At 41.4% G+C, this 19,185-nt stretch overlaps 1 protein-coding gene across 3 annotated transcripts in view; it reads right to left on the bottom strand.

Annotated features, from left to right (window-relative positions):
• Window positions 1-18,380, bottom strand: part of AMMECR1 (AMMECR nuclear protein 1) — a 110,817-nt gene extending 92,437 nt beyond the window's left edge. For all 3 annotated transcript variants that reach the window (XM_027607731.2, XM_027607732.2, XM_027607733.2), the window contains exon 1: window positions 17,885-18,380. In XM_027607731.2, the coding sequence (XP_027463532.1) occupies window positions 17,885-18,357 (473 nt within the window). In that variant the 5' untranslated portion in view covers window positions 18,358-18,380. The remainder of the gene's footprint in view (window positions 1-17,884) is intronic.
• Window positions 18,381-19,185: the final 805 nt, after the last annotated feature.

The raw sequence follows: 19,185 nt of genomic DNA, 5'->3' as shown, positions 1-19,185 counted from the left end.
TCAGCCAGAAGTGAGCAAATAGGAGCTCCTCAAGTCTTTCTTGGGCCTACACACAGCCCTACACATATGTGTGGCCTTCTAGATACCCAGGAATATCTTAGAGCTTGTTAAAGCCCCCATCCCATCCCCAGATTCTCCTTTTAAGTTTTCTGGCCAGCCTCTGCTTTGCCCTCCTCTGGTATCACTAGCTCAGGCAGATGTAATGTTAAACAATTGCCCCTGACTGTTTTCAACAAGTACCCTTAGGATAATGCTTTTCCACTGAGCAAGGATGAATCAGGTCAAATAGAGACAAGTTTGTGAATGGAGCCTTCCCAGGGAGCTGCCAGGCAGGTCAAATAGTGATGATTCTTGGCGATAGGGGTATTTGGGGAGCTTTACCCCTCCAGTGGCTACTGGTTTCCTTGTGGAACTGGATAAAGGGAGAAATGATTAGGCCAAGTTAAAACACAACAAAGCTCACTGTTCTTATGGAAAATCATCTGGTTTTGTTGTTGTTTGAAAATCATGTCTTTAATGAGTAAATGCTCAGGTTGTTGGAAGCCTTTGGTTAATTTCCAGAATTCTGAAAAAGTTGGTTTTGAACATTTTTGCCAGTGTCCATGTTGCTTTTATAGAGGAGTAGATTTTCTAAGGTCCTTACTCTAATATTCTGGAAATCCCTCCTTTTCTTGAGTTTGAAAATCATTCTAAAAATTGGGTTTTCTAAAAAGACTGTAAACTTTAGCTCTTAAAAGTACCCAGAAAAATACGTGGGATCCTTGGTGATGTCTACACATAGATTGCTAGGTTAAAGTATTCATGAACATCTACAAAATTAGAAGAGAGAAAATATGATCAGCCTAGATTTACACTCCATTTTACCTTTGGTAACTACAAGAAAATAAATGTGTTTTTTGATAACAGATGCAATAGAGGCATTTATTGTTATCAATATTTGGCTTCATTTCAAGTATTAATTATTTTTTTAAAGATTTTATTTATTTGACAGCAAGGGAGGGAACACAAGCAGGGAGAGTGGGAGAGGGAGAAGCAGGCTCCCCGCCGAGCAGGGAGCCCGATGCGGGGCTCAATCCCGGAACCCTGGGATCATTACTTGCGCCAAAGGCAGGCATTTAACTAACTGAGCCACCCAAGCGTCCCTCAAGTATTTTTTAAATGTTACTTCTTTTTAAAGATTCACATTGTTAGTGTAAAGATTCACATTGTTAGTTTTAAATAAAAGAACATGAGAGACTATGACTTATCCAAGTCGTGGTGGGACTGAAAGCATAGCATCTAGTTCAATGCCTAGAGTCCTAACAGATGAAAGGTTACTAAGAAAAGGTCTCAGTGTATTTCTTAGAAATGGGGTAGATGGTGATTATAAGCTCTAAATCTTGAATTATATAAAGAATCATAAACATTTTCAAAACTCATTTTAATAAGACATTTACTATTTTACCCATACAATTGATGATTCATTATAATGTTGCCAAACCGGATTATAAGTTATGAAAAAGTTCGACCACAATGACAGCATTATCCTAATACTAAATTGGAAGATGTCAAACATACTATAAGTGGTTCTTCATTTGGATAGTTCTGGGGGTCCCGAATGAATTTAGCTGCAGGTATGATATGTATGTGTATGTGTGTGTGTGTGTGTGTGTGTGTGTGTGTGTGTGTGTGTGTGTGTGTGTGTGTGTGTGTGTGTGTGTGTGTGTGTGTGTGTGTTTGAGAAGGGGAAGGTGAAGTGGGAAGAAGAATGAGTACAAACACATAATACTTTCAAAAATAACTGACCTGCCCCTCTTAGAGTAGCACCTGGAATTGTACACAAAACTTTTGGTGTAGGGATCATGCTGCAGGGCACAGAGTCATGTTGCAAGAAGAAAAACGTTGAGAATCACTCACTAAATGTTTAAAACACTATAAGAGGGATTACAAAGCGGGGCGCCTGGGTGGCTCAGTCGGCTGAGCATCCAACTCTTGATTTCAGCTCAGGTCATGATCTTAGGGTCCTGGGATCAAGCCCCGTGTGGGGCTCCACACTCAACATGCAGTCTGCTTGTCCCTTTCCCTCTCCCTGCTTATTCTCTCCCAAATAAATAAGATCTTTTTAAAACAAAAAGTGATTACAAAGCCATTAAAATCTTGTCTGAGAAAACCAATTTAAATTGAACAGATCCTTAATATAGAGGAAATCACTCATTCAAATCAACAATAGTCTCAGTGATACTTATGAAGCCATCATTCAGAGTTTCACTGTCCTATTCCATACATACTTTTTTAAAACCAGCATGAGCATACAAAAAAGGTATATAACATGGTAGGTTTTCACTACTATGTGTCTTTAGAATTCATGGACTTAAAATCTGCAATTTCAGGAATTTATGAGCAACAATTAAAGTCCTTGATTAAATAATTTTTCATTTTGCTGAGATAATAATTTGAAGAATCTGAACCTTGTACAGTTTAAGGCTAATATGTATGAATAAGTTGCTAAATTAGTAAGTCTAACCTGCTTTCCAACTATGCTTGGATGTTTTCTTTGCATTGTAAACTATGCAATAACTCAGGAAGTGAACAAAAAATTGTTTTTTTAAATGGCCCCCCAAATAAAGCACATTTCTACAGCTGGTGATTAATATAAGGAAATGGTTTAAGAGTCATAAAGCTGTGTTGGTTCTTAGCCAGAAGATATTAATTTTGGATAAGTTAAAGACTAATGTGTTGAATTCAGCTTTGACTCAGAACTATGACATAAACAAGTCTGCCATAAAACATTTTATGAGGAAAATTACATGCTAAAATATTATTCGTGCTTTCAGGATAACTTAAAATCCCTTGGGTCAGGCTTCTTCAAATCTGTTTTCCTTCATCTAAATTATATCAATGCGAGAACAGACACATCAAGAGTTTCCATAAAAACAAATAAAGGTATTCTTTTTTTTTATCAAATGTAGGATATTCACTGTGGTTTGCTGACCCTCTAAAATCCATTCTTAGGCAGTAGACTAAGAATTCCTGACTGTAGAAATATTAGGAAAGAAGCACTTATCTAAACATATGGGAACCTATAGTTTAAAACAAAACAGCAGGGGCACCTGGGTGGCTCAGTCAGTTAAGTGTCCGCCTTCGACTCAGGTCATGATCCCAGGATCCTGGGATGGAGCCCCACATTGGGCTTCCTGCTCAGCAGGGAGCCTGCTTCTCCCTCTCCCACTCCCCCAGCTTGTGCACTCTCTCTCTGTCAAATGAATAAATACAATCTTAAAAAAATAAACAAACAAAATAGCAAAAAATAAATAGTATCAAATAGCCTTCCAAGTATTCCAAGATTCTATATGAATGGAATCATAGAGGAAAAGATAAGCCCAGTGATTAAAGTCTATGCCATACCTCGTTGAGAATCATAAACACACGTCTATCCTGTGTACGGCTACATAGAGCCAGGTGAGTCTCCAAATAGCAAACAATATCAAGTAAATCCATAAAGCTCTTACAGTGTCAGTTATACATACAGTCACAAAGATATCTACTTCAAGGTAAGGCACAGGAAGGAACACAATGGAACATCTCTCATTCTCTGCTTTAAAACCTCCCTAGAAAAACTTCCAGAAATCTTTGAGATCTAACACTGCCCTGAATTCAAAATCAGTCCAGTTAAACACACTCCTTTAGATATTCAAATCTGCTGTTTGAAAAAATTTCGAAGTCATAAATTTACAACCTCTGTCCTCATCGCTCCACCCCCTCCAACCCAAACTGGAAGACTAGCAGAACCAGTAAACTTTCTGGATAATGCAAAGTGGTAAACGCTGCTAGAATTTAAGTGGTAGAAATTATTTAATGCAGTTGCTACAAAGTCTGCAGATATTTAAGACTGCTGCTCTCAAAAATGACAAAGCTCCAAAGACAAATTATGTTGAGGAAGGGGAAGAGAAGGATCTTCCTAGATTTATACTTCAATTTTGGAGCGGGAGAGTTAAAGAGTCAAAAACACTAAATAAAGATAACAACACTTCTGAGAACTAGATAGCACTGGTGGCCGTGCTGGGCTGGTGCAAGTTCATTAAGTCAGTAAAGGGTTAACAAATGGTTATTATGGGATGGTGAATAATTACACTCTTCATGGAAATGAGAGAAAGCTTCAAGACTAAAATGCTCCTCTTCTGTAAAAACTGACCTGAATTTCTCTAGGCTGAACTGAAATAAACACGGCAAAGGTTCTGAGAGCAGCCAATGGAGACAGGAACCCGGACCCTTTGGACCCACACCCATTTTTTTGCTTTAAAATAGGACTTGCTTGTTCTCTTGCCACAGCCAAAACGGAAAACCACTGACTTATTTTTTTCCTTGATTGTGCTCTACACTATGGAGGCCACTGCCCATGTAACAAGCCTATTGTTTGAAGCCTGTGAGAAGTGAAATTGGCATCTCAATAGTTCAACCCTGTATAAACAAACTCACCTCTCCTTCCCTTGATGAGAGTATTCACCTTTGCTAATAAAGATTTTAAGCATACTGAAGGTGATCATGGACCTTTGTGTGGTCTGTCCTAAGAACCATTGGATTCCATTTGGCCTCCTATCCTATTATGTGGCAGGGGTCCGTGATCACAGACATAGGCCAAACTCCGTCTCTTCTTCAGAAGCTCGGACTCAAACATATTTCACTACCACTATTTTAACATGTGGTATTTCTTTACCTCACTGTAGTAATAGGTAATTCAAATTACAGATTATTCATGATTCAAGTCTATGACATGAGGGAGAGCTCGTTTACTTATAAAAAACCTAAACTGACTACACAGAGAACACTGCTAATGAGCACTGTGCCAGGCTGTTTTTTTACTTCCTGAGTACATTGGCACAACGTTCATGGTTATGTGGCTAGACCCTGTCAGAGATCAATCTAACAGGAAATAGTTTTCTTCTATTCTGAAACATATTCTGGGGAATAAAAGAAGAGAGTTGCTGAAATGAAATGAAATGAAATGAAATGAAATTTTTACAGTGATCCCTAAAAAAGAAGTTTTGGGTTCTAAACTTATATCTTCATATAATTAAAGACAAATCATCAACAAAAAGAATAAGAATTTGCTCCTTCTTTTTCAAAGGGTAACTGTTGGTCAACACATAAAATAAAAAAAAAAAAAATGCTGTTTTATTGTAATCCTGGAAACCATTTTAAAGTTTTGTTTCTAAATAATACTATGAAACCTTTACAGATTTTGCTTACATAGTCCGTGTCTTAGAGGTGTAGCATTCTTGAGTAGGGCATGTTAAGAACCCTGAGGAACATACCCCTTAGACTAACTGATGTTGAAGCTAATTTAATAAATAACATCATTCAATCATTAGTACACAATTCTTCTATAATTATTATAATTGCCAGTACCTACCTCATGTGAGTTACATTTGTAACATCCAAGTAAAATTCCTTCATTAATTTGAGGAAAAAAGTGGTTTAAAGCCATTTAACTCTGTAATAATTAGGGTAGTTTACTTCTAAATTACATAATCTTTGTTGGTACTCAACTCTCTCAACTTCATGTCTGAGACACTGAAGTTTAGAAGAAAAAAAAAGAACACAGAACATAGAAGGCACTCAGACAGAGGGTGATGTAACCAATGTTAATCTAACTGACTTATGCTGAATGTCTATTGATAAATGAAAGCACTTTGTCTATACAGCAGACTCCTGCTTGTGTTATTTCCCAGTCTCTTGTCCAGGCTTCATGACATTCATGACATTAAAGGAGCTGCTGAGGCATAATTAGCTGGACAAAAGGAAAATTTTACCAAGAAAGAGGCAATTCACAGGCCATTAATAGTTTAAAATTGTCAACTGGCAGGCCTTCATTTCCCAATCCTTGAATTATAGCAACAGTCTCCTGACGGGGTCCCCTTTCTTACTACAATCTCCCCGACTTTAATATACCTTTGATTGGTACCCACTGACTACTGTATAATCCTCATTCTGACTGCTGTGTCTTTAAATTGTTTCCCTGTCTAGAATGCTTTATCCCTCTGTGAAAGGTCTACCCAGCCTGAATCCTACTTTGTCCATGGAGCCCTCCTTATAATCCCAGCCCACATTAGTCTTTGTCCAAACTCTAACAGGCCTCATTGTCTCCATCATTTATTCAGCCATTATATCATGTGACCTCATTATCTGTTTCATGAATCTTGTCTTCTCAGTATGACTGCAAGCTTTTTAAGGGCAGGAAGCATGGCTTATGCCTATTTTATAGACCCTCTCCCCCACAACCACTATATTGCTTGTTGAACTGAAATGTTAGAATTTACAATATTAAGAGGAATACTAGCTGAGAATGGTAGGTTTTGATGTAAGATACACTGTCTTAAGATAATGCTAGCAAATATATCTTGAAGCCTAAACAAATACTCACTTTAAAATGTCTACAAGCAAAGGGATAATCATAGTGGGAATTCTTCTTTCTTCTCTAAAACTGTAAAGCCATCTCTGAATGGAAGAAGTTAGAAATCTGCTCTGAAATCCAAATTAATACATCACAATTCAGTGATAATATTAAAAAAATGTCTGTACCTCTCCTAATGATAAAGAATCTCACACAGGTTGTATAGACAGTGAGGCAAATAAACAATTTTCAAGTCTTGACCATATCTACTATTTCACAGATTCCACTACCACACTTTAGTATATGTGCTCCCTAAGTGAGTACTCCACTAACCACCTTTAAATATGAGCTTTTCATTAAAGCAAATAAGAAGCAATTTCAAGAAGTGCTCAGCTAAAGTGGTTTATATATACACATACGGACTTAAAAGGCCTTACTTATAATAGCCCATTAGGCAAGGTGTTTTCCAATTTTCCATCTCTCTAAAAAACACATTTCCTCAGAAACATCAGGTTCAACTGTCAAAACGAATGTTCTCTCTCTGCCTTCATCCTTCCACCATTAAGAGTGGGTAAGCAAGGGCAAAGTTCCTGCCTGTCAAAGACATTTCCTTATATTATTATTAGCAAATTCATTAGGAAGCCCTAAAAGACAGAGAAAAGGAATAACAACTTATAAGGAAAGCTAGAAAATCCAGTTCTTTTCAAATACAGGTAGGTAGTATTATTAAGTATACTAATAAAGTAAATGATAAATGCCATGCCAAATACTAACTGACACGCTACTAGTTTGAAACACTTTTTAGTGGTTATTTCTTACTCAGACACCTTTAATCTAGTTTACTCATAGTTTTCAATAAGTTTGGAAAAATAAATACTTGAAAGCCTAAATTAAGCTTTCCCATAAATAAGCTCTGTGCTTATACATGTTTGTAAGATTAATTTTTAAAAGATTCCCAAAATTCTTATGAAACATTAGTTGCTTTAGGTAGAGCCACGATCGTGCACCTTCAAAAACTAAGCTAAACATGGTGCTTACAGTTATCAGTATTGTACTGTACACTTAAAAATTTGGAAAGAGGGGCACTTGGGTGGCTCAGTCGGTTAAGTGTTTGACTCCTGATTTCAGCTCAGGTCATGATCTCAGGGTTGTGAGATCAAGCTCCATGCTGGGCCCCGTGCTGAGCGTGGAGCCTGCTTCAGATTCTCTCTCTCCCTCTCCCTCTGCCCCTCCACCCCTGCTCGCGCTAAAAAAAAAAAAAAAAAAAAAATGTGGAAAGAGGGTAGGTCTTATGTTATGCGTTTTTTTTACCACTAAATAAATACATTAATCAATTAATTTTCTAAAAGCATCATACATCTGTATGATTAAAGAGAAACTGATTAACCAAAAATGACTGACACTCCAGTAATCTGAGAATGTAACTTGCAAATAAGATTGACCATAGCAGGCCCTGTTGAGACACACTGGAGAAAAGCTACAGAAGACATGATATGATCAATATGCCCTCCTATTGACTGCATCCTGCAGTCAGCAATTACAGCAGGGTCTATTCTTTAAAATTATCCATTCCATAATCTCTGTTATGGAGAATGACTGTCAGCAAGGTCTATAAACAAAACTTCATCCATCTATTACCACCTCAACACAGACCTGAAAGTAAGACACATCTGAGTATCTGAGGATTTACAACTATGTTCACTGATAAGTCAAGAAACAAAGACAGGATCATGATCAGAGAGTGGTTACATTTATCTGTTTGGGGTGTACTTAAGCTACTTGTCCCATGGCCCCCAAACTTGCCCAGAGGCCTCATTCTCATTTCAACATGGTTTCTTGGAAGTACTCAGGGATGCATATGCAAATCTTCTTATATAGCTAAACTTTATGCTGTGCATCTGTTTCTGGTAGGAATATGTATATATATATATATATATATATATTTTTTTTTTTTTTTTTTTTTTAAACAAGAGCGCCATAGCCACTTGTAAAGGAGGGACACCCAGGATTGTACAGCATGAAATATGCCTGCTGGAGCAGCTCTACTCCAGACCAGGCACTCAAGTCTCCTTTATCCACCCTGAATTCAGGCTTCACCTCACTTGACTATGATTGTGTTTTTCTCCCTCCCCGGCTCCCACGTGCCCTCTAGTCCTGCCTCCAGCCCTATGTGACTCTCCTCCTCCACAGAGCTAATGCTTTCACAGTGTGAAAGAGTGGCTTGCTGCAAAACAAGTTGCCAAACAGGGCAATGATTAGAGGAGTCTGTGGAGTAAAACACACCACAAACTGCACATCACCCTCATTAGTGTCAGAGAACTAGAAGCCGTATCGTTCCCATTTGTTCTGGGTTTTCTGAATTGACAAGAGGGTGGGGTAGATGGGCCCATGAACTGAACAAACAATTTTCACCACTGACTACCGGGCACCTTGTCCTGACATCAAAGAGCTATTCCACGAAATCAGTGGCCAGGCTGGCAGCAAGTTTTTGGTTTGTAGCGCCAAAGAAGTGTGCAAAGTTGTTTGTTTATTTGTCTTACTCATGGGAAACTTCATAAAATGCACTGAGGGCAATACTCTAACATGGGAAAAGGCCAGAAGACTTCATGGTTCTCCTTTACTGAATAAATCACCAACACCATCTTCTACCTACCAAATAACAATTTGCAAAGGATGCACCCATCATCTACACACTTACCTCACTGTTGTTCAAAATCAGGATACAAAAGGTATTTCCCTTGCTACAGTGAGGTATGTACTGAGGCCCAAGTTTCCCCAGCTATATAACTTATTTGTATCCCAAACCACCTATGTACAGTTGCTAGGCTACACAAGCAGTAACAGTGTCACAGAGAAGCAGCACACCGGTGTGACTAGCACACAAGCATCTCTTTGAGGCCATCACGGTGCTGTGGGACCTGGAGGCTGAGAGCACAAAAACCAATTTTTCCATAGATTCCGTTCTAGGAGAATGACTCAAAGACCCACTAATGCCCGAAGCAAAGCAGAATTTGGTGTTAACACCTTGCAGCAATCCAAAATCTCACCATAACATGTTACTAGAATTGCATGTCATATGCTTACAGAAAATATATGGAATGGCAAGGCAAGCTACACAGGCTGTTAAGTCAATCTCACTACTTTCCATTACTAGAGAGCTGGTCAGCATCTTCTGGCAGGATATTGCATAATACAGTCAACTGTGCTCTCCCAGCATTGCATGTGGCTTTGGGTCACAGTGTGGATTATCTGTAAAATGAAACAGGGGAAAGGCAAGAATCATCAAGACCATCACAGACCTTATTAAAAAAACAAACAAACAAAAACTAGTATTAGTAGGCCTGGACTCAGCAGAACTTTTCACATTTGCCCATCCACTGAAGATCACAGTGATCACAAAGCAACATGGCTGATCTTGTCCACTGATAGCATCTATCCTTCCTCGTCAGCAAAGCTGCAAAATGGATCCAGCTTGATTCCTTTACTTTCTAAGACTGAGGATACAGGACCTAGAATCGAGTACCAGGCAGTACTTCCAGTCCTTCAGAAATTTCCTTTAATCCACATCTGAAACTACAAATTCTTGAGATGGTTCTCCATGAGGCTGTATTTTGCTGTACGCCGTGCTAAGATACACACTAAGGAAATCTAAGAATCACTGGCCGCTATACAAATCAATGATATATAATATGTATAATATGTAAAGCTACATTAGGGAAACCCAACATACTGTCAGGTATTTTTACTAGCAATACAAAGCTGAAAACTATCACTGATCTCTACCCATCTGAGCATTCAAAGTCACAACTGGGGCAGGGGAGGCTGGAGAGATCCAAGAGACTGACCAAATCGTCACAATAGTTCTGTCGCTGCTCTGTGGTTCTGTTAATTGAAAAATAAACGACGCTGGATAACTGCCGACATTTGAAAAACACATAATAAAAAATCTGATTTCACCTGACCAACTATTTTTTTCTTCCCATGCCTTCACCTCCCTGCTTTTTAGTGGCGCCACAATCCTCCTGGTTCCTCAGGCTTGTAAACTCTGAGTTAGGTTCAAAGCCTCTCCCCGCTTCACTTCCCCCAGCAATGGGAATTTGGTCGATTTTTTTTTTTTTTCTCCAATGCCTCTTTACTTACATGCAGTCCCCTAATTTCAGGTCCTCGCTCAAAAGCTATCTGAACTATCTTTATACTTGATGAGAATTCTATAAACCAACGTGTCTTCTTCTCCTTTCCCTCAAATTAGATACATTTGGGCATAGACGAAGAGGGGGAAGGGGAGGTTCTTACACTTGTGATCAAATTTCATAGCCATTCCAACTGAGCTGTTGAACAAACTTTTCCTGAGCACAAGAATAGCTAGGCACAGAGCCAAGAAAAGAAGAGGCAAGGATGGCAGCCAAGAAACAGGTGAGCTGCAAGCTTTCTACTCCTACACAAAAGCTGGCCCTGGAGTGCAAGTCCCTGCATCTGCTGATAACTTCTTCCATTTCTTGATTTTGCAACATTCCTATACTCATGAACTCTGCCCCTGGAGTGGCTCCCTTACTTTTCCAATGCCCATTTTCCTAGCACCCTCAGAACCTCAAGCCTAGCTGGTCTCCTCTACTGTGAGACTCTTCTCCTTCCAAGTCATCTTAGGTCCTGGAGGACTCTTCTGCCAGTACTGTTCTCCTCCTCATGCGAGAGACCATAATCAGATCCAGTATCTCTTATCCAGCCTTCCCAGAGGGTTCCCAAGACAAAGGACTACTTGTAATTTCCTTGAAGTTTTCTGATCCTTGAGACCAGAGCAAAGGGGGTGGCATGGAGAATGCTGGGCGTGCAAGTCGCTGGCTGAAGACAGCTGCTGAGAATCCCCAAGTGCTGTGATAAGGGGTGTGGTGGTGAGCAATGAGTTCAAGAACTGCCAGGAAGACTTCAAGATCTACTGGTCATACCAGACTCTTCACCAGTAATTTCTGCCCCTTCACCATTTCAGAACTTGGCTCAAAAGTCATCCTCTTCCCAAAAGCCTTTTTCCTGACCACTCCTTTTTTCCATGGCATCACCATGCTGACGTACAATGTTTCCCATTTTTTAACTTTATCTACAATCACGGATATAGTGCACTGTCAGCATTTCAAGCAATTCTGATGTTTGTGTCATACCTTGAACAAGACTGGAAGCTCTGTGAGGATAGAGCGACTTCTCTGGTTTCCAACTGTGGAACTCAGCATAATGTATATGCTAAAAGAAATAACAGGTTTTTTTCCCCCAGTGACATATAATTTCCACCCAGCTCCTCAAAACTAACATTTTTAAGGTTGAGCAAGTTTGAAAGTATGATACATTAAGAACTGCAAAAAATACACCCACACTGGATAGAATAGATGCCATTTATCATTGGACCAAACATAAACCATGCTCCACCCAACCAACTGCACTATTACACCACACTTCTTCCTTCGGGCTCTTTTATTTCTACTACATAAGCTTGTGGTTCGTTTCTGCTCTTAGTAGCCCAAACTCTAAATAAGTTTACTGCTGGGGAATCTACTCTTCCCACCTACACAACCACTGGCTTCCCACACTGTCTCCAGTGTCCTGTGAGCAACTGCCCAATTACTGATCATGGAAAGACAGCTTACACATTGAAGGTCCATTCTTGGCAGCCCCTGGCTTTTACTGCTGGTCCTCACTTAGCTTAATTGATTCAGAACAGTATCAAAAAGAGACATTATTACACAAGTTCAGGGGGAAAAAAAAAAGACTATTGAAGAAAATTTAAATGTAAAAGCCATGGTCATTGTGCTGCTTTAAAACAGGCAAGCATGTGTGACATTGAGAGAACAGAATAACGCCTATTGAAATAGGGAACTTTGACTAATCTCATTGCACAAGTTTTAGCGTTTCACACATATACATTCTCAAAAAAGTAAGATGGTCTATAAATGGGAAGCACAAAATCATAATCCTCTGCGGTAATACATTACAGTGTCTTAACACAAATACAATTTCAAAAAGTGAACGGTTTTCTAAAGACAACAATGTGAATGCTGGTATTTCTCTGAGAAACACATACCAAGGGGGGGGGAACTACTCATGCATATGGGCTAACAGAGCATTTTTCACTTTCTCAGTAGTGGTCTTTCTTCCCATTGGACTGAGAGATCCCAGCAAAGACTCCTTCTTCGTTGCCACCCACTAGCTGCGACCTGAATGCAGCACAAACACAATTCATAAGCAAGCAAAATTATGAGCTAGATTATCACTCCCTTTAGCCATATGGGGGAGAAGGTAAAATAAGCATTGAGTTTTTCTTTTTAACTAAATATACCTTGTCCTACATACACCTTTATGCATGGATATAAAAATAATTTTGTAATTTATATTTCTACATCCTCCCATTTCAGTCACTGGCTGTTTTTACAGCATAAATGACAACTGGGGGCATGCCTTTTCTTTTCTCTCAGTAAGAGAGGACACCAGACTGCCTTCCAATGGAAATCAACATTGTTGAAAAACAACCCATATAATACCTTCAAAGATGCTCAACAATTTTCCAGACAATACATGCTGTTTTGTTTTTTTGTGTGTGTGAAGAAAAACTATACATTATGACCATTATGCTAGCATGGATGAGGAAATCTGTAGTGGTCTAGTAGCATCATCTGCAATAGACAGATAAACCTTCCAGCTATTCTGCTCAGTCTTCATTAAAAAAAAAGACATAATAGAAATATAATAGCTTGTGTTTAAAATGCTGTATTAATATCACTTTGACCTGAGCTGCATTATCAAATCACCTTTTTAACGAACATGTCATAGGAGTATTACTATTCTGGTGAAACAAAGTGCTTGCTTCACCTTTCTAAAACAACCCAATTCTTCCCAAGCACGCTGGGAAACAGTAATTTGACTACTGTGACAAGACAAGAAAGAGTTAACCGTTCAAACACCTGATCAGAATCTCTCAAGAACTGCATATCCAGGAGTGGATTTTTTTAAATTATATTTTATTCACCGCAATGGAAAACCATATTATTGATGTTAATAGTAAAGTATCTTTTATGTGCCATGGTCTATACAAAATGTAGTAGTGCATTAACTTCAAAGGTGGTAAGAAGATTAAAACAAATAGTTCATGGGACGTGACACGCAACACAGCATTAAAGATATAAGACTGAACAATCCCAGTGCCTTGGCAGGATCCTTTTATATTTCTTTGTTAATGAGGGAAATTCTTAAAATCCAATCCAGCAAGCGTTAAGTGTAAGGAAAAGCTTTTAAAATCTTATCACAACGTGTTATTTAGTGAGCTAATCATCAAAGCATTTTTTACAGCAACAGAAGGGGGCTTTACTTATCAAAATCAATACAACTCACTTTAAGAGATCATATTTATGCTGTTTTTAACTCCTAAAAGGTGCCCTTTGCGTTTAACATTTCTAGGGGAAAAAAAAAAAAAACGACCTAAAATCATACCACCGGTTTCCAACAGTCACCCCTCCCCCCACCTCAGACTGAAATCATCCCAAGAACCTGGGACTCTTACTAGGATCTTGGCAGCATTCAGTCTCCCCGGTGCTAAGTTAGAAAGAACATGACAAAGGCTGGTGACATGGAAACAGGAAGTTCTCTACTGGAAACTGGCAGGGAAAATTGCCATTCCCTTACAGTTGCTGCACTACGTTACTGAGGTCCTCACTTCTCTAACCCAGGGGGGGTCTCAACGTGTGGTCCTGGGAACTGTGGCAACATCACCAGGGAGCTTGTTAGAAATGCAAATTCATGGCCCCACCCCAGACCGACTGAATCCAAAACTCTGGGAATGGGGCCCAGCAATTTGTGTTTTAACAAGCACTACAGGAGATTATGATGTACTCTAAAGTTGGAGAACCACTCCTCTTCAAACTTTAATGTGCGGAAGAATCACCTGGGGAGCTTGTTAAAATTCAGCCGGTCTGAGGGGTGACCTGAGAGCCTCCATTCCAGAGCAGCTCCCAGGTCAGGTCTTGTGCAGACTACACTGCAAAGGTTTTCCGAAACCGGTGGTTTACCGAAATGACCCAGGGTGCTTATAAAATACGGGTTCCCAGGCACCACCCCAGACCAAATTAATCTGAATTTCAGGCGAGAGGGCTAGTCGAATACGGTACGACCAGTGGTTCTCTGCCTCAGCTGCACATTCAAAATCACCTGAGGAGCTTTTAATAATCCTGATGTCCGGGCCCCATCTAAGACCAATTAAATCGGAATCTCTGGGCTTGTGACCTAGGTCTCCACATTTTTTAATAATTCCCCAGTGGTTCGAATGTGCGGCCCGAGTGGAGAATGGCTGCTCTGGAGTCTAACTGGCTCCCACACCTGGCACAGTGGATCCCTTTATTGTAGCAAATGGTTTCCTATAATATGGCTATCTGGGTTCCCACATATGAATCCAAGAGCTCTGGTTTTGAAGAGTAAAATGCACCTCAAGTCATTTTTAAAATCACGTCTCAAACCTGATTTCTGTGGGCAAATGTGCCTGGAGAACCGAGACCGAGGATTTAGTAATGCAGTCCTCACTTTTAACACGAATGTCATGTGTCCTCCATTAAACAAGTTTTCACTGTCCTCCCAAGCTGTAGCTACTGCTACCTCTGTGCAATGAGGAAGATGCTCCAACAAACAGCAGCCAACAGTGAAGAAGAATTTGTAACCCTACAGCCTGTCCACATATTGGCATCCCCTCCTTGAACCTGAAACGGACAGAGGAAATTTCTAATAACCCTTCAGAATGGAAGGGTAACTGCTCAATCGACAACTTCTGAACCTATACAAGGCAGATTTCACATGTTGACAGAGAAGGTTCTGGGAAGGGATGAAAGCGGTGTGTTTTGACACAGGAGAATCTGATTTGTTGAAAGCATGTCTTCTGGGGTGTGTGGGGGGGGAGAAGCAGAGACAAGACCTGAAACACTGCTGCTCATGACATGATACTAGTAACTCAGGGTCCGGGAAAAAAAGAAATATGTCTATTTACAGCTTATGCCCCCCAGCACAAAGCCACTAATAAGTACATGATGCTATTAAATATGTGATATGTAAAACAGAAAATGTGTGGTGGTTACTAAGGCACTGTCGAGTTATTTGACTCCCATAATCAAACACTGCTTTTAAGACATTTTCTTGAATTTTCCACAGCACACCTCAAAAATGACTTTAAGATAAATGAAGATAAGATGCAGTCCTCTTTCCACTTAAGCAAACTTTCGTTCTCCCCTTGGTCACGTTGTGTCTCTTCTAAGTTAGTTGTTTTGTTGAACACACGACACATTCAAGGCCTGCTAAATGATAATGGTTATTATTCTTCCACCATCGTTTTGACATATCCCCAGCAGTCAAAAGTGTGTCTTATTTGGTCTGTTTAGTTCCCTGAAAAAGAAATCCAGCGGATGGGGTATTCGAAGACAAGCAATACCTAAACACATGTGCAAAGTAGCCACTGTTGAGATGACATTTTCAAAAAGCATTTTCTGTATGAACTGGTCAAGCTCACTTTCCTTTTAAACTTCTTGTTACAGTCATTCAGTTAACCCAAACTCACTTTAAAATGTGTGAAAATAGCACCTCCTGAAAAGTGTGTTCTCATATGCTTTGGAGCAATGGAGCGTGAATAGTAAAACAGCCTTTGCCAAACTCATGTAACTGAACAGGAGTGAATTTTTGCAGTCCCATGACTTTGCAGAGCCAACCTATGTATCATCCCACGACTGGCTTTAATACATCATAGACATCCAAGAGAAGGCAAAAAAGTCACAAATACGTGACTCAAGTTAATATTTCATAGTTTTTTTTTACATGGCAGTCTCTTCTAAATGAATCCGACTTCTTAACCAAAAAACAAATTGGCTAAGTAAAGGTGTGGGTTTAGGATTTAAGCTCCTAGAATTAAAACTATGAAATTTATAAAGATATTTAATTTCTTGGGCAAAGTGTCAGTCTGGATGCTTTCATGCATTTTTTATGAATAAATGCCCAGAGATGAACCAAGTCTGAATGAAAATGCACAGACAAGAGTGGCAAAAATACAAAATTAAATACATTTAAAGCATTAAAGCCAAAGAAAACAAACAATACAAAGTTACAATTTCCAGGACACTTTATTGCAATTTCCACTTTACATATTAATTTAATATTTTTAGTCTAAGCAGAAGTGTTTATACTTATCCAGTAGTAGTCTAATCCCCTAATCTCACAAAATGAAAAGAAGCAGTTTAAAAAGAACATCAATTCAGGTATTTATGATATGGGGACAAGGGGCACTTGTCTTAGCAAGGAAAAGGGCTGATGGTTTTCAGTATAAGTTTCACTGAAATTTTTCTCTATCATTTTTGTTGTTGTTGATACAAAGTACTCGTAATAAAAACAATCGCCCTCTGTGTCATTCTGCCCTTCCTTGAGCTTTACATTCTGTCTAGCATTTAACTCAAAAAGTCAGTTTACACTCCGTTTACACATTAAAAAAAAAAAACATATGCCCCATCTCCCACACATCCAAATGGACGGGGATTAGAATTAACCTGCTTTTAGCTGTAACAGTGCTATTTTAAACAATTTCAACCACACACTTGAAGGGTAAAATAACTGAAAGTACAAGCCAAAAGAAAACATAAAAATTCCTACACACTTACTGTTGGATTGTTTTAACTATTTCTCAAATCGTCGAGCCTAACAGATTTCTTAAAAGTGAAATTGACACAAAAGCGAATGCACGCTTCATGTACAAACTGACAGTGGCTCTATGGGGACAGCTCTTTTTGAATGAGCTATTACCCAGACGGTGGAATTAAAAAAAAAAAAAAAAAGGTCTCACTCTTCAAATGTGAGAGAGCTGGCGGTGCGCTTCACTAGAAACACACTTTAATGGGTATGTTCGGATAAAAATAGGTAGTAAGGGAAAATGTGTTTTTAAAAAAAACCACCTCCCTCCCCAGGACACAAGGAAACCCGAAGGAAAAGACGGGTAACCTCATAAGCTCCGGAGCTAAGTTCCATCACTAGCAGAACAGAAGTTGGATAGTTGCTATTTTTCACCCTGCAGTGGGATAGTAACTCTCCCTGTGCAAGGTACGCGGGGCGGGAATACTGGCGGGGCTTTCACGTGTGGTAAATGGAAACCAAAGTGAGGAGAGGTCAACACCTTGAGTAATCCAGATCCCCAACACCAGGGCGGTGGGGACGCGGGGTGGCGAAGGAGAGAAGGGAAGGGTCAAAACTCCTCGAAGTTATCGCAAAGAGAAAGCGAACACCTTTGGGAAACTGTGAGCCACCTCTTGCAGCAGCACCCTGTTCCAAGTGTGGGGTGCCTGCCTCGGAGGGCAGAAAGCGCGGGGTGTCCTTACTTAGGTCGAGTGGCTCCAGGGACCCGGGCAGAGAGAGGGGCAGGGGCAGCCGCCGGCGGGGAGGCGGACTCATACTTTGCTTCAACTCTGAGCCCCATCCCGAGCGCAAGAGAGAGAGAGCGGCGGAGGGCACGGTACTCACTAGGGCTCGTTGGTGAACCGGGGGGTCCGGGGCTGCTGGTATCCGTACAGGTGACAGTAGAGCACATCGAAGCAAAAGCAGCACATCTCTGCTGACACCACCATCTTCCGGGAGCCGGGCGATGAGGACGAGGCGGCGGACGACAAGGAGGGCGAGGAAGAGGTGGCGGCGGCCGGGGTAGAAAGTAGGGTCCCCACTCCGCAGCTCGGAGGTGGCGACAGGGAAATCCCCCCGCCGCCGCCGCCGCAGCCCTGGGGGGGAGAGAGGGTACAGCCGCTGCCGCTACCTCCTCCGGCTAGACCTCCCAGCCCGTTGAGCCGCGTGCCGGCGCCTCCTAGTCCCAGCTCCCCAGCTCGGCACTGGCTCTCTCCGCTGCAGTGGGAGGAGGAGGAGGCGCCACCACCGCCACCCGAGCCAGAGGGGGGCGAACTGGACAGTTTCTGCTTCTTCACCCCGCAGCAACCCGCCGCCATCTTGGAACAGTCTCCCCCACGCAGCGCTTCCGACCCATAAGTGAGGCGAGCTGGCGGCGGGGGCGAGCACGCTGCGGCCCCGGCCGCCGGGGGCGCGCCAGGGGCTCGCAGGGCGCGCGCGCGCGCCGCTTCCCGGCCGGCCGCCCGGCCACGCGGCTGCCCCGCGCGCGCCCTCGGCCCGGCGCGCGCCCCGCGCTTTCGCCGCTCGGCCCCTCGCGCCTGTCCCGCGGGACTCGCGCTTCCTCCGAGCCGCAGCCTCGAGCCCTGTGGCCCTCAGAGGATGGATGAAAGACGGGAAGCCCACTAGAAAGGAAGGAGAAGGAAACGAGAACGCGAAAGTGGAGAGTAGAAGCAAAGGAAGGAGGTGGGCACGCCCAGGGAGGAAGAAGGGAAAGGAAAACTGGGGGGGGGGGGGGAGAGAGAAAGAAGAAAGTCCGAAGTTACGTGTCCGAGTCCCAAAGCACAGCTCAGTGACCGGTACTGCACATAGTGTTGGTGACACTTGAGCCGAGTTACGTGAAACCTGAGGCACCGGCCTCAAATACGCTGGTTTCCTAACTGCCGGAGCTGAGCAAGCAGGTGCTTGGAGCTCCATACCTGAGACCGCCCCTATAAAGTATGTACAAAGCAGTCGGGGAAATGGCCACACTGCGGTCGCTTTAGTACCCACCTAAGCACGCACCCGGAGTTTTCCAAGATTATGGTAAAGAGGAATACTCTTTCCTTACTGACAAACGTTCAAGCTTGGTTGAATCTGTATACCCCTCCCTTGTTCACCCAACTTTCCCTCCCTCCCAGCCCCGTGCAAACGTTTTCAAAAGCAAAAAA

Source organism: Zalophus californianus, chromosome X (genome assembly GCF_009762305.2).
Source record: "Zalophus californianus isolate mZalCal1 chromosome X, mZalCal1.pri.v2, whole genome shotgun sequence".
Taxonomy (NCBI): Eukaryota; Metazoa; Chordata; class Mammalia; order Carnivora; family Otariidae; genus Zalophus; species Zalophus californianus.
The sequence above is the reverse complement of the archived record's forward strand: the minus strand, read 5'-3'. Positions and strand labels throughout refer to the sequence as shown.